Here is a 15,380-nt window from a genome sequence, read left to right as displayed (position 1 = left end):
AAAATTTGAGTGTGATGTAAGCTTGGACCTTAAATCCTACTGAATAACTCTTAATCTTCTTCCCTTTATGCGATTTCAAATTACCGGTATTGAAATCAGCCTCCTCCATTTTGAAAATTATGACAGAGGAAGTGTCACTCGTGATGTCACCAGTTTGACCAGGCTGGATTACTAAGCATGCGCTAATTATTTTGGGAAGCGAGTTTGACCCGGCAGTAATTCAAGGCAGGCGCATATTCAAGGAAATACGGTATGTGTATATATTTTATCATTATAAGAAAGAATCGAACATTTAATTTGAGGCTTGAACTGCATTGCACGATAACCAGCTTCGCTTTGGCTGCTGCTGATTCTGATGTGCTTCTTCAACTCTCGCTTTTATCTCCTCCTCCCCACTTCCTAATGACTGACAGGAGGCCACGCCCCCTGCTGTACCTGCTGCCACACCCACTGCTGCTGCAGCCCCGCCTACTGCTGACACGGTATATCCTCTCCCACCTCCCACACAAAAGAAACAAAGCCAAACTTCAACTTTAATCCATAATATTACAATTTTAAGATTTGGCACAGTCGGTAAAGTTGTATTTTTGCCTAATTCCTGTGAGAATCCTGTGTGTGACCGAAGCGTTAAGCCTTAATTCTTAAGCTTTCTACTGGACTCTAATAGAAAGCTTTAAAAATATTTTCCATTGAGGCCCCTATTCTTTAAAAACGTGTGATTAGTCACATTAATTACAGATTAATCACAATATGTATTTGTAGTGTGCATGCTTCTTTCCCTGAAAGGCAGCACTGGTCAAGCGCTGTGCAAAATGAGTGATAAAATATAATTTTTAGGGCTGTCAACTTAATTAATTTTGTATTATAATAAGCACATTTTGGAATTTGCATTGATCATGAATAATCACAGGTGATGATGTGTTTGCATAATTAGAATTACCTTAAAAAAAAAAAATATGTGTGCACAAATGCAAATTGATTGTCGGAATTTCATCCAGGAAGGTTTATAAATGTGGGACAATGATTTGCAAATTATTTTCAACTTACATTCAAGTGAGTGGATTGCAAAGACAAGATATTTAACGTTCGGACTGAGAAACGTCTTTTTTTGTTGCAAATAATCATTAACTTAGAATTTAATGGCAGCAAGACATTGCAAAAAAGTTGGGACAGGGGCATTTTTACCACTGTGTCGCCACCTGCTGGCCCCACTATGGACTGGACTCTCACACTATTATGTTAGATCCACTACGGACTGGACTCTCACAATATTATGTTAGATCCACTATGGACTGGACTCTCACTATTATGTTGGATTCACTATGGACTGGACTCTCACAATATTATGTTAGATCCACTACGGACTGAACTCTCACACTATTATGTTAGATCCACTATGGACTGGACTCTCACAATATTATGTTAGATCCACTACGGACTGAACTCTCACACTATTATGTTAGATCCACCATGGACTGGACTCTCACAATATTATGTTAGATCCAATATGGACTGAACTCTCACAATATTATGTTCGATCCACTATGGACTGAACTCTCACAATATTATGTTCGATCCACTATGGACTGGACTCTCACAATATTATGTTAGATCCACTATGGACTGAACTCTCACACTATTATGTTAGATCCACTATGGACTGAACTCTCACACTATTATGTTAGATCCACTATGGACTGGACTCTCACAATATTATGTTAGATCCACTATGGACTGGACTCTCACAATATTATGTTAGATCCACTATGGACTGAACTCTCACACTATTATGTTAGATTCACTATGGACTGGACTCTCACAATATTATGTTAGATCCACTATGGACTGAACTCTCACACTATTATGTTAGATCCACTATGGACTGAACTCTCACACTATTATGTTAGATCCACTATGGACTGGACTCTCACAATATTATGTTAGATCCACTATGGACTGGACTCTCACAATATTATGTTAGATCCACTATGGACTGAACTCTCACACTATTATGTTAGATCCACTATGGACTGGACTCTCACAATATTATGTTAGATCCACTACGGACTGAACTCTCACACTATTATGTTAGATCCTCTATGGACTGGACTCACAATATTATGTTAGATCCACTACAGACTGAACTCTCACACTATTATGTTAGATCCACTATGGACTGAACTCTCACACTATTATGTTAGATCCACTATGGACTGGACTCTCACAATATTATGTTAGATCCACTATGGACTGGACTCTCACAATATTATGTTAGATCCACTATGGACTGAACTCTCACACTATTATGTTAGATTCACTATGGACTGGACTCTCACAATATTATGTTGGATCCACTATGGACTGAACTCTCACACTATTATGTTAGATCCACTATGGACTGGACTCTCACAATATTATGTTAGATCCACTACGGACTGAACTCTCACACTATTATGTTAGATCCTCTATGGACTGGACTCTCACAATATTATGTTAGATCCACTATGGACTGGACTCTCACAATATTATGTTAGATCCACTATGGACTGAACTCTCACACTATTATGTTAGATCCACTATGGACTGAACTCTCACACTATTATGTTAGATCCACTATGGACTGGACTCTCACAATATTATGTTAGATCCACTATGGACTGAACTCTCTCACTATTATGTTAGATCCACTATGGACTGGACTCTCACAATATTATGTTAGATCCACTACGGACTGAACTCTCACAATATTATGTTAGATCCACTATGGACTGAACTCTCACAATATTATGTTAGATCCACTATGGACTGGACTCTCACAATATTATGTTAGATCCACTATGGACTGAACTCTCTCACTATTATGTTAGATCCACTATGGACTGGACTCTCTCACTATTATGTTAGATCCACTATGGACTGGACTCTCACAATATTATGTTAGATCCACTACGGACTGAACTCTCACAATATTATGTTAGATCCACTATGGACTGAACTCTCACAATATTATGTTAGATCCACTATGGACTGGACTCTCACAATATTATGTTAGATCCACCACGGACTGAACTCTCACACTATTATGTCAGATCCACTATGGACTGGACTCTCACAATGTTATGTTAGATCCACTATGGACTGGACTCTCACAATGTTATGTTAGATCCACTACAGACTGAACTCTCACAATATTATGTTAGATCCACTATGGACTGAACTCTCACAATATTATGTTAGATCCACTATGGACTGGACTCTCACAATATTATGTTAGATCCACTACGGACTGAACTCTCACAATATTATGTTAGATCCACTATGGACTGAACTCTCACAATATTATGTTAGATCCACTATGGACTGGACTCTCACAATATTATGTTAGATCCACTATGGACTGAACTCTCTCACTATTATGTTAGATCCACTATGGACTGGACTCTCTCACTATTATGTTAGATCCACTATGGACTGGACTCTCACAATATTATGTTAGATCCACTACGGACTGAACTCTCACAATATTATGTTAGATCCACTATGGACTGAACTCTCACAATATTATGTTAGATCCACTATGGACTGGACTCTCTCACTATTATGTTAGATCCACTATGGACTGGACTCTCACAATATTATGTTAGATCCACTATGGACTGGACTCTCACAATATTATGTTAGATCCACTACGGACTGAACTCTCACAATATTATGTTAGATCCACTATGGACTGAACTCTCACAATATTATGTTAGATCCACTATGGACTGGACTCTCACAATATTATGTTAGATCCACCACGGACTGAACTCTCACACTATTATGTCAGATCCACTATGGACTGGACTCTCACAATGTTATGTTAGATCCACTATGGACTGGACTCTCACAATGTTATGTTAGATCCACTACAGACTGAACTCTCACAATATTATGTTAGATCCACTATGGACTGAACTCTCACAATATTATGTTAGATCCACTATGGACTGGACTCTCACAATATTATGTTAGATCCACTACGGACTGAACTCTCACAATATTATGTTAGATCCACTATGGACTGAACTCTCACAATATTATGTTAGATCCACTATGGACTGGACTCTCACAATATTATGTTAGATCCACTATGGACTGAACTCTCTCACTATTATGTTAGATCCACTATGGACTGGACTCTCTCACTATTATGTTAGATCCACTATGGACTGGACTCTCACAATATTATGTTAGATCCACTACGGACTGAACTCTCACAATATTATGTTAGATCCACTATGGACTGAACTCTCACAATATTATGTTAGATCCACTATGGACTGGACTCTCACAATATTATGTTAGATCCACCACGGACTGAACTCTCACACTATTATGTCAGATCCACTATGGACTGGACTCTCACAATGTTATGTCAGATCCACTATGGACTGGACTCTCACAATGTTATGTTAGATCCACTATGGACTGGACTCTCACAATGTTATGTTAGATCCACTACAGACTGAACTCTCACAATATTATGTTAGATCCACTATGGACTGGACTCTCACAATATTATGTTAGATCCACTACGGACTGAACTCTCACACTATTATGTTAGATCCACTATGGACTGGACTCTCACACTATTATGTTAGATCCACTATGGACTGAACTCTCACACTATTATGTTAGATCCACTATGGACTGGACTCTCACTATTATGTTGGATCCACTATGGACTGGACTCTCACTATTATGTTAGATCCACTATGGACTGGACTCTCACACTATTATGTTAGATCCACTATGGACTGGACTCTCACACTATTATGTTAGATCCACTATGGACTGGACTCTCACTATTATGTTAGATCCACTATGGACTGGACTCTCACACTATTATGTTAGATCCACTATGGACTGGACTCTCACTATTATGTTAGATCCACTATGGACTGGACTCTCACACTATTATGTTAGATCCACTATGGACTGGACTCACACTATTATGTTAGATCCACTATGGACTGGACTCTCACCATTATGTTAGATCCACTATGGACTGAACTCTCACAATATTATGTTAGATCCACTACGGACTGAACTCTCACACTATTATGTTATATCCATTATGTACTGGACTCTCACACTATTATGTTAGATCCACTATGGACTGGACTCTCACAATATGATGTTAGATCCACTATGGACTGGACTCTCACAATATTATGTTAGATCCACTATGGACTGGACTCTCACAATATTATGCTAGATTTACTCGATGTTCATTGCACCGGTCTTCCGGGGGGGTATCCCTACATCTGCGGTCCCCTCCAAGATTTGTCATTGTCTTCTAATTGAGTTTAGTTTTTTCTTGCCCTGATGTGGGATCTGAGCTGAGGATGTCGTGGTGTGTGCAGCCCTCTGAGACACAAGTGATTTAGGGCTATATTAGTAAACTTTGATTGATTGATTGAGGTTGCCTGGATGGCAACTGATGTAGCTCCAAACATGTATGGACCTTTCAGCCTTATTGGTGCCTTCACAGATGTGTAAGTTACCCATGCCTTAGGCACTAATGCACCCCCATACCATCACAGATGCTGGCTTTTGAAATTTTGCGCCTAGAACAGTCCGGATGGTTCTTCTCTTCGTTGGTCCAGAGGACACGACATCCACAGTTTCCAAAAACAATTTGAAATGTGGACTTTTCAGACCACAGAACACTTTTCCACTTTGCATCAGTCCGTCTTAGATGGGTGTGGTTGATAAATGGCTTTCACTTTGCATAATACAGTTTTAACTTGCACTTACAGATGTAGTGACACACTGTCGTTACTGACAGTGGTTTTCTGAAGTGTTCTGGAGCCAATGTGGTGATGTCCTTTACACACTGATGTCGCTTTTTGATGCAGTATCGCCTGAGGGATTGAAGATTGCAGGCCTTGCCGATTGCGTGCTTATGATTTCTCTGAACCTTTTGATGATATTACTTATTATTAGTAGATGGCGAAATCCCTAAATTCCTTGCAATAGTTTGAGAAATGTTGTTCATAAATGGCGGAAAAATGGCCCTGAAGGATGAACTTCTAAGTGAATGTCTCAGGCAGCATAACCCTGATGAAAATGCAGAGGAGGAGGAGCAGACAACCTGGACAGACAAAGCCCCTACATGGCATGTACCACCGTCAGATAGAGGAAGTGGCTGATATCAAGAAATCCTACCAGTGGCTGGAAAATGCAAGACTGGCAGACAGCACAGAGGCACTAATCATGGCAGCACAAGAACAGGTCATAAGCACAAGAGCCATAGAGGCCAAGATCTACCCGAGTAGATCATACCCAAGATGCAGACTGTATAAAGAAGCCCCTGAGACAGTCCAGCACATGGTAGCAGGCTGTGAGATGCTAGCTAGATGGACCGGTTTAGCTCGGTTGGTAGAGTGGCCGTGCCAGCAACTTGAGGGTTGCAGGTTCGATTCCCGCTTCTGCCATCCTAGTCACTACCGTTGTGTCCTTGGGCAGGACACTTTACCCACCTGCTCCCAGTGCCACCCACACTGGTTTGAATGTAACTTAGATATTGGGTTTCACTATGTAAAGCGCTTTGAGTCACTAGAGAAAAAGCGCTATATAAATATAATTCACTTCACACTTAACTAGATAAGCGTACATGGAGAGGCACAACCAAGTGGCTGGGATAGTATACAGGTACATCTGCAACCAGTATGGAATAGAAGTACCCAAATCCCAATAGGCCATACCACAGAAGGTGGCTGAGAATAACTGGGCCAAGGTTCTGTGGGACTTCAGCTTCCAGACTGACAAACAGCTCCTGGCTAACCAACCGGACATAATAGTGATGGACAAAGAACAGAAAATGGTAGTTGTGATAGATGTGGCAATCCCAGCTGACGCCAACATCAGGAAGAAGGAACTCTAGAAACCTGAGAAGTACCAAGGGTTGAAAGAGCAGCTGGAAGGTCAAGGCTAGCGTGGTCCCCATGGTAGTGGGGGCGCTTGGGGCAGTAACACCCCCAAACTGGGAAAGTGGCTCCAACAGATCCCAGGAACAACATCTGAAGCCTCAGTCCAGAAGAGCGCGGTCTTAGGAACAGCCAAAATACTGCGCAGAACCCTCAAACTCCCAGGCCTCTGGTAGACGACCCAAGCTTGAGAAAGAGATCTTTTTGACCAATTTTTTTTAGCCAATGCGGCCCCCTGGTCCAAAAGTTTGGACACCCCTGTGTCAGACACTAATACGGTCGAAGGAGTATTAAGCAATGTAATAATTGCCCATTTACTGTATGACCAACAAGGCCCTCTGTGTACTAATGAAACATTTGGGATGAGCGGTATTTCAACCTTAAGTCTGGAGGAAAGCAGGCAACACATACAGTGGGGCAAAAAAGTATTTAGTCAGCCACCGATTGTGCAAGTTCTCCCACTTAAAATGATGACAGAGGTCTGTAATTTTCATAGTAGGTACACTTCAACTGTGAGAGACAGAATGTGAAAAAAAATCCATTGTAGGAATTTTAAATAATTTATTTGTAAATTATGGTGGAAAAAAAGTATTTGGTCAACCATTCAAAGCTCTCACTGATGGAAGGAGGTTTTGGCTCAGAATCTCACGATACATGGCCCCATTCATCCTTTCCTTAACACGGATCAATCGTCCTGTCCCCTTAGCAGAAAAACAGCCCCAAAGCAGGATGTTTCCACCCCCATGCTTCACAGTAGGTATGGTGTTCTTGGGATGCAACTCAGTATTCTTCTTCCTCCAAACACGACGAGTTGAGTTTATACCAAAATGGATACATGGATGATACAGCAGAGGATTAGGAGAATGTCATGTGGTCAGATGAAACCAAAATAGAACTTTTTGGTATAAACTCAGCTCGTCGTGTTTGGAGTAAGAAGAATACTGAGTTGCATCCCAAGAACACCATGCCTACTGTGAAGCATGGGGGTGGAAACATCATGATTTGGGGCTGTTTTTCTGCTAAGGGGACAGGACGATTGATCCGTGTTAAGGAAAGAATGAATGGGGCCATGTATCGTGAGATTTTGAGCCAAAACCTCCTTCCATCAGTGAGGGCTTAGAATAGTTGACCACATACTTATTTTCCACCATCATTTACAAATAAATTCTTTAAAATTCCTACAATGTGAATTCCTGGATTTGTTTTCTCACATACTGTCTCTCACAGTTGAAGTGTACCTATGATGAAAATTACAGACCTCTGTCATCATTTTAAGTGGGAGAACTTGCACAATCGTTGGCTGACTAAATACTTTTTTGCCCCACTGTACGCACACACACACACACTGTGACTTAATGACTCGACATTGTATCAGTTTGACCCCCAAGCAAAGACTGAATGGAGGAGCATCTCATTGTTAGCCTGATGGAAAGCCAGAGAGGGGACGACAGAAAGGAAAAGGGAGGATGAGGAGAATAGAAAAAGGACGGAAGGAGAAGACGAGGGTCTCGGCCATTGAAGAGCAGGGAAAGGAGTCTTTCTCAATACGGCGACTCGCGCCTTTTGTCGGCTTAATGGAAAAGCCGCGGGAGAGGGAGGGAAGAGGAGTGGGGAGAGAAAGCTTCTATGCGAGCCTCGTCTCCCTTTTGTGAGCGAGAAGGCAGGAGGAGAAGAAAGGAGAGGTTGAGGAGGAGCGGATATGAAGACAGAGCTTGATAAGAGGTGAGTGTCAGCGGTAACAAAGCAAGGTCGCCGTGCGGGGAATGTCCTCACTTGAAAGGGAACAAGAGACCAGACCAGATTAGGGTGCGCACACACACACACGCACACACACACGCACACACACACACACACACACACACACACACACACACACACACACACACACACACACACACTGATAACTGGTGTCTCATAAGAGCATGCAGGTGGGAGGGAAAGGTGGTGCCGGATCATAACGAGGTGGTCCTAGAGTGGAGTCAGGGGTCAAGTTAGATTCAGGGTCACAGATGAGCTGGAACCTATCCAACATCTTACTTTTTTAAAAATTGTAATTTGCAGTAAATTACTGGTTAATCATTGTACTGTAATTTCTGGACTATAAACCGCACCGGACTATAAGATGAAGATAAATATTTTCTGAAATGAGTTACTAACACAAATAAATTCTGTAAATGTTTATTTACATACCTTACTTGTTTCTAAACAGTGTCTGTAACACGGCAGTAAAACGGTTGATCAAACAAAACAGAAGTCAACATCATGGACCCACTAGCTGCGGAAGCTAGCTCACCAATCGGCTAAACAGACTCAAATCCTCCACAGTGACTATTTGGTAAATTTATGAAACTGAAACTACACAAAAAGAATGCCATTGTAAGTTAATAATAGTAACACAGATACTCCTAAACTTGTTTGCATATTAGCTAGTGCTAACAACGCTAGCTTGATTACATTACAATGGTACGTACAAAAATGCATGAAAACACTCGGACAGACATCCCACATGGGACATTTTAATAAGTATGAATTGTTTTAGTTGTATTGTAAAACTTACAAACCTTGCTTGGAGTGATAAATGAAGAATCCGTACGAGTAGAACGCTATGGAGGGCTAGAAGACTGAACGGCACTAAATGGAAGGACACTGCAGAACCTGCAGTGAGCGAGCTAGTCCAAAAGATGGCGCCATAGCACGAACAATAACACACCTTTTCAGTGTCTCTGCTTGGGTTTAATGAAAACTATTGAACACAAAATGTTATGGCCTTTAGCGAAAACAAAATAATAATTTAGCCACTCTGTTTTATAAGATGCAGGGTTCAAAGTGTAAGAATAAAGTAGCGGATTATCGTCCGGAATTTACGGTACTGGCTGATTATTGTTTTACAGTAGGAAAGGGGTTTAAAATGACCCCATTCATTGTGGTTTACGTGACACATGAAACATGACATAAATTATAAATATTACAATAACAAACTTAAAAAAAACTATATTCTGTAACTTCATAAATATTACAGCCACAATAAACTCATAAAAACTGTGCTGTAACTTCACAACTGTGTTTACAGTTAATTACAGTGTTGAAATACGGAATTACTCGTAGTTTTACACATTTATGGTGAAAGGAAAGCAATTATTAGCCAATCATTTATTGTCCAGCAGGCTTTGGGGTCACCTGTCAGTCAAACGATGTTTCCCGTTCACATTATGAACAATGTACACTAGATCTTCATTTAACTTTGTGATGCAAAGAAGAGAAATGTGACGATGACCATAGAACAGGAAGTTTAATGTCCTGCCATAATAATTCAATGATGAATAATGAACAAACTTACTTATAATAATCTGTAGATTTTTACTTCAAAAAACTGGCAGCTAGAATTTTACTGTAAAGTTATTGTTGGTATTTACACCACATTACTTCCATTGAAAATTACTTTTTAAACTCTGCCATATTTTTGCTAAAAATTTGCCAACTGAACTGCCAGTATTGTACTGTAAAATGTACAGTTGTTTTTACAGTGCATTACTGTAAATTGAAAAACAGCACCACTGTTGTTTTCTCAGTAAAATAACAGTGTGCAAGTGTGTGTGTCTGCGTGTATGTGTGTGTATATATGTACATTTATCTAATACATATACAAAACCAGTGAAGTTGGCACATTGTGTAAATTGTAAATAAAAACAGAATACAATGATTTACAAATCCTTTTCAACCTGTATTCAATTGGAAAGACTGCAAAGACAACATATTTAATGTTATGAACTGGTAAACTCAATTTTTTTGGGCAAATATTAGCTCATATGAAATTTGATGCTTGCAACATGTTTCACAAAAGTTGGCAAAAGTGGCAAAAAAGACAGAGGAAGTTGAAAAATGCTCATCAAACACTTATTTGGAACATCCTAATCAGGCTAATTGGGAACAGGTGGGTGCCATGGTTGGGTATAAAAGTAGCTTTCATGAAATGCTCAGTCATTCACGAACAAGGTTGGGGCGAGGGTCACCACTTTGTGAACAAATGCGTGAGCAAATTGTCCAACAGTTTAATAACATTTCTTAACAAGCATTTGCAAAGAATTTAGGGTTTTCGCCATCTACTGTCCGTATTATCATCAAAAGGTTCACAGAATCTGGAGAAATCACTGCGCGTAAGCGACATTATCAAAAACCAACATTGAATGCCAGTGACCTTCGATCCCTCAGGCGGTACTGCATCAAAAAGCGACATCAGTGTATAAAGGATATCACCACTTGGGCTCAGGAACACTTCATAAAACCACTGTCGGTAACTACAGTTGGTCGCTACACCTGTAAGTGTAAGTTAAAGGCCTACTGAAATGAGATTTTCTTATTTAAACGGGGATAGCAGGTCCATCCTATGTGTCATATTTGATCATTTCGCGATATTGCCATATTTTTGCTGAAAGGATTTAGTAGAGAACATTCACGATAAAGTTCGCAACTTTTGGTCGCTGATAGAAAAGCCTTGTCTTTACCGGAAGTATGTGCGCGTGACGTCACCGGTGTGAGGGCTCCTCACATCTGAACATGTTTATAATGTGAGCCACCAGCAGTAAGAGCAATTCGGACTGAGAAGACGACAATTTCCCATTAATTTGAGCGAGGATGAAAGATTCGTGGATGAGGATATTGATAGTGAAGGACGAGAAAAATAAATAAATAAATAAAATAAAAAGCGATGGCTCCGGTTGGCGGCAGTGTGAGCGTTTCAGATGTAATTAGACACCTTTACTAGGATAATTCTGGAAGATCCCTTATCTGCTTATTGTGTTATTAGTGTTTTAGTGAGATTATAAAGACATACCTCAAAGTCGGATGGCTGCGGTGAACACACCAGTGTCTCAGAGAGAAGCCGAGGAGCCAAGCTGACAGCTGCCTTTTTTGACATTAATGCAGGTGGACGCGTGATCCACTGATGTCTCCGGTAAGATATATATCACAATTTTCCCATCTAAAAACATGCTGGTTGACGTAGAGAAAAATGTTTGCTTGACCGCTCTGTGTTAAAGCTTCACAACAAACAAAGAAACACCGGCTGTGTCTCTGTGCTAAAGGCAGCTGCAATCCACCGCTTTCCACCAACAGCATTCTTCTTTATAGTCTCCATTATTAAATGAACAAATTGCAAAAGATTCAGCAACACAGATGTCCAAAATACTGTGTAATTATGCGATTAAAATGAGAAGACTTTTAGCCGTAAGTGGTGCTGGGCTAATATGTCCCCTCCAACCAATAACGTCACAAACACACGTCATCATATGCGTCATCATTCCGCGACGTTTTCAACAAGAAACCCCGCGGGAAATTTAAAATTTTAATTTATTCAACTAAAAAGGCCGTATTGGCATGTGTTGCAATGTTAATAGTTCATCATTGATATATAAACTATCAGACTGCGTGGTGGGTAGTAGTGAGTTTCAGTAGGCCTTTAAAATTGTACTCTGCAAAGCGAAAGCCATTTATCAACAACACCCAGAAACGCTGCCGGGTTCGTTGGGCCCGAGCTCATCTAAGATGGACTAATGCGAAGTGGAAAAGTGGGATAATTTTGTTAGAATTTTTTTTTAAACTGTGGACGTTGTGTCCTGCGGACCAAAGAGGAAAATAACCATTCGGACTGTTCTAGGCGCAAAGTTCAAAAGCCAGCATCTGTGATGGTATGGTGATGGTATATATATATATATATATATATATATATATATATATATATATATATATACAGTATATATAGATGTAAATAGATGTGTGTATACTGCGATGAGGAGGCGACTTGTCCAGGGTGTATCCCGCCTTCCGCCCGATTGTAGCTGAGATACGCACCAGCACCCTCCGCGACCCCAAAAATTGGAATAAGCAATAGAAAATGGATGGATGGATGGAGATGTGTGTATATAGATGTATATAGATGTACATATAAATATATATATATTTATATATACCGTATTTCCTTGAATTGCCGCAAGGGCATATAGTATGCGCCTGCCTTGAATTACTGCCGGGTCAAACTCGCTTCACAAAATAATTAGCGCATGCTTACTATTACTGTCTGGTCAAACTCGTGACGTCACGAGTGACACTTCCCCTGTCATCATTTTCAAAATGGAGGAGGCTGATTTCAATAACGGTAACATAAAGGGAAGTGGATTAAGAGCTATTCAGTAGGATTTAAGGTTCAACCCTACGTCACACTCAAATTTTTACTGCATACCTTTGGTAAGTGCCGGAGTGATAGGGGGTTTTAAAATAATTAGCGCATGTTTACTTTTACCGCATGCCTTTGGTAAGCGCAGGAGTGAGAAGAGGTTTTAAATTAATTAGCGACCCGGCGGCAATTCAAGGAAATACGGTATATATATATATATATATATATATATATATATATATAAAATTCTTGAAAATAAAGAAACACATTGAATGAAGTGTGTCCAAACTTTTGGCCTGCAGTGTACATGTCTCCCGTCCAAAGGCAAAACCCAGTAAGTCAATTTTGGTCAAAACTGAGCTGATGATAATTTTGGAGTTCCTAGGTGATATGCTTTACATTAGTGTATGCGATATTGTAATTTGTTCCGTAAGTAAGCTGTTACGCGCATGGCAGGACCTAGCAACTACCACATAACTGCGTGGGTACAACAGAAAAACCTAGTATCTCAAGAGACCAATGGGAGCTTCTTTGTCAGTCGCCTTATTGTCTTTAATGAGACATTTGCACGAATGGGGGCCGACGGTCAACCTGATTATGTGATATTATGGCACGAGGGGATATTTGGAAGATTGGCCCAGGACGTTGCAAGCACCTTCATTAAATGTATTGTTCTTGATTCTTCCCCTTGTATACTCTTTTGGGCAGATAACTGTGGGGGTCAAAATAAAAACTGGACGCCGTACACGGCTCTTGCCCAATGTGCAAACGCAGAATGGGGCCCACTCGAGATTGTGATAAAATATCTGGAGAAAGGGCACACGTTCATGAAAGCAGATTCAATCCATGGCTCAATCGGCAAGAAAATGAAAGCTCAAGAAAACATCTATACGTTTGATGACTTTGTAGATCTTTGTAAGACAGCATCAAGATAGATTGGTTTTCCTTTGTTTTCTCAAAATCAGCTAGAAGTGAGTTACTAGGTTTTGCCTTTGGACGGGAGGTGTAATATCAGGAGGAAAATCCTGACACATTTATTTATTCACTGTTACAAACAGCCCTCTGAGGGCAACCATACCTGCGAAGCGGCCTTCAATGAAAACGAGTTTGTTACGCCAGCTGTAGAGTTTTTAAAGTATCTCAAACTTTTTGAGATATTTAATATATGTTTGAACCCAAGTCAGGTTTTTGGTGGATACGAGACTGGTTAAATGAGTGAGTCGCCAATCATACGACTGTTAAGAGTGTTAAATATTGTGTCATCAAAAGTTGGATAGTTTGTATTGTTTAAGTAACCTGTGTATGACCTAAAAAATGTCACCATATGTGTGTCAAGGTTTCATAATGGGGCCATTGTTAATGCTGGAACAGACTATTTCCACTTCCTCTGTGTCCTATGTGAAAAAATTGTTCCAACTGCTGAGAATGCAAAGTTACAGTTGATTTAATTCTGTTGCAACACTGACATCTTTTGGCCACAGCCTGAATTACAACTTGTAAAGTTATCCTGAAGAGTCTAATGGTGTTTGTTTTATCTGATTGAAAGTAAAACACACAGAGTAGTACTCACTAACCTCCACATTAATTCATGTACAGTATTTAATGGTTGTGATTCCCAGTAGAGAAATATTTACAGGTGATGTGTTGTAGTTTATGAATATTATAATATTAAACAGTTACTGCGTTGTCGTTCGGTGACGTGTGTTTGGTCCTCTCCCCAGGACTCGTGTCCGTCAGCTGTGGCCCCCGCGGCTCTGGAGAAGTCCTACCAGTTTGGACTGAGCAAGAACAGCCACATGAGCTTTGCTTTTGATGACGTCAAAGTTCGAGAAAGGTTGGTGGATGAAGCAGGAAATTACTCCTACGAATGCTACTAGAATAGACAGAAACACACATTCTACTTTAATGAAGTTTAATGCAGAATTTACTGCATGATTAAAGGACAATGACGAAAAAGGGAACCTTCCTTTATTTAAAAAAAAAAAAGAGAAAAAAGTATAATGTCAAAACCAAACCTGCACTTTTAATCAAACTTGCATTGTTTGTTTTTTCTCTTCTCAAAGCCAAAATATTGATTTGGTATAATGTAGCAAACATACAACAGATGGTGTTGATAACTAAACCTTCTTTAGGGAGTTAGTTTGATTGTCAACATTCTGTGTTTCAGGTTGATATTGGAGTTTGAACTGAGAACCAAAGAAGAGTCAGGACTTGTTCTCTACATGGCCAGGATCAAC

General features: G+C 40.1%; 1 protein-coding gene across 6 annotated transcripts in view; it reads left to right on the top strand.

The window, feature by feature from the left end:
- lama2 (laminin, alpha 2) overlaps positions 1-15,380 on the top strand; it is a 522,186-nt gene that overhangs the window by 490,005 nt on the left and 16,801 nt on the right. For 5 of the 6 annotated variants that reach the window (XM_061886159.1, XM_061886158.1, XM_061886155.1 and 2 more), the window contains 3 exons: positions 414-482; positions 14,865-14,977; positions 15,311-15,380. The exon at positions 15,311-15,380 is cut by the window's right edge and continues 24 nt beyond it. In XM_061886159.1, the coding sequence (XP_061742143.1) occupies positions 414-482; positions 14,865-14,977; positions 15,311-15,380 (252 nt within the window). The remainder of the gene's footprint in view (positions 1-413; positions 483-14,864; positions 14,978-15,310) is intronic. The other variant, XM_061886157.1, reaches the window with a different exon arrangement.

This window comes from Nerophis ophidion, linkage group LG24 (genome assembly GCF_033978795.1).
Source record: "Nerophis ophidion isolate RoL-2023_Sa linkage group LG24, RoL_Noph_v1.0, whole genome shotgun sequence".
Taxonomy (NCBI): Eukaryota; Metazoa; Chordata; class Actinopteri; order Syngnathiformes; family Syngnathidae; genus Nerophis; species Nerophis ophidion.
This window is presented reverse-complemented; position numbering and strand designations above follow the sequence as displayed.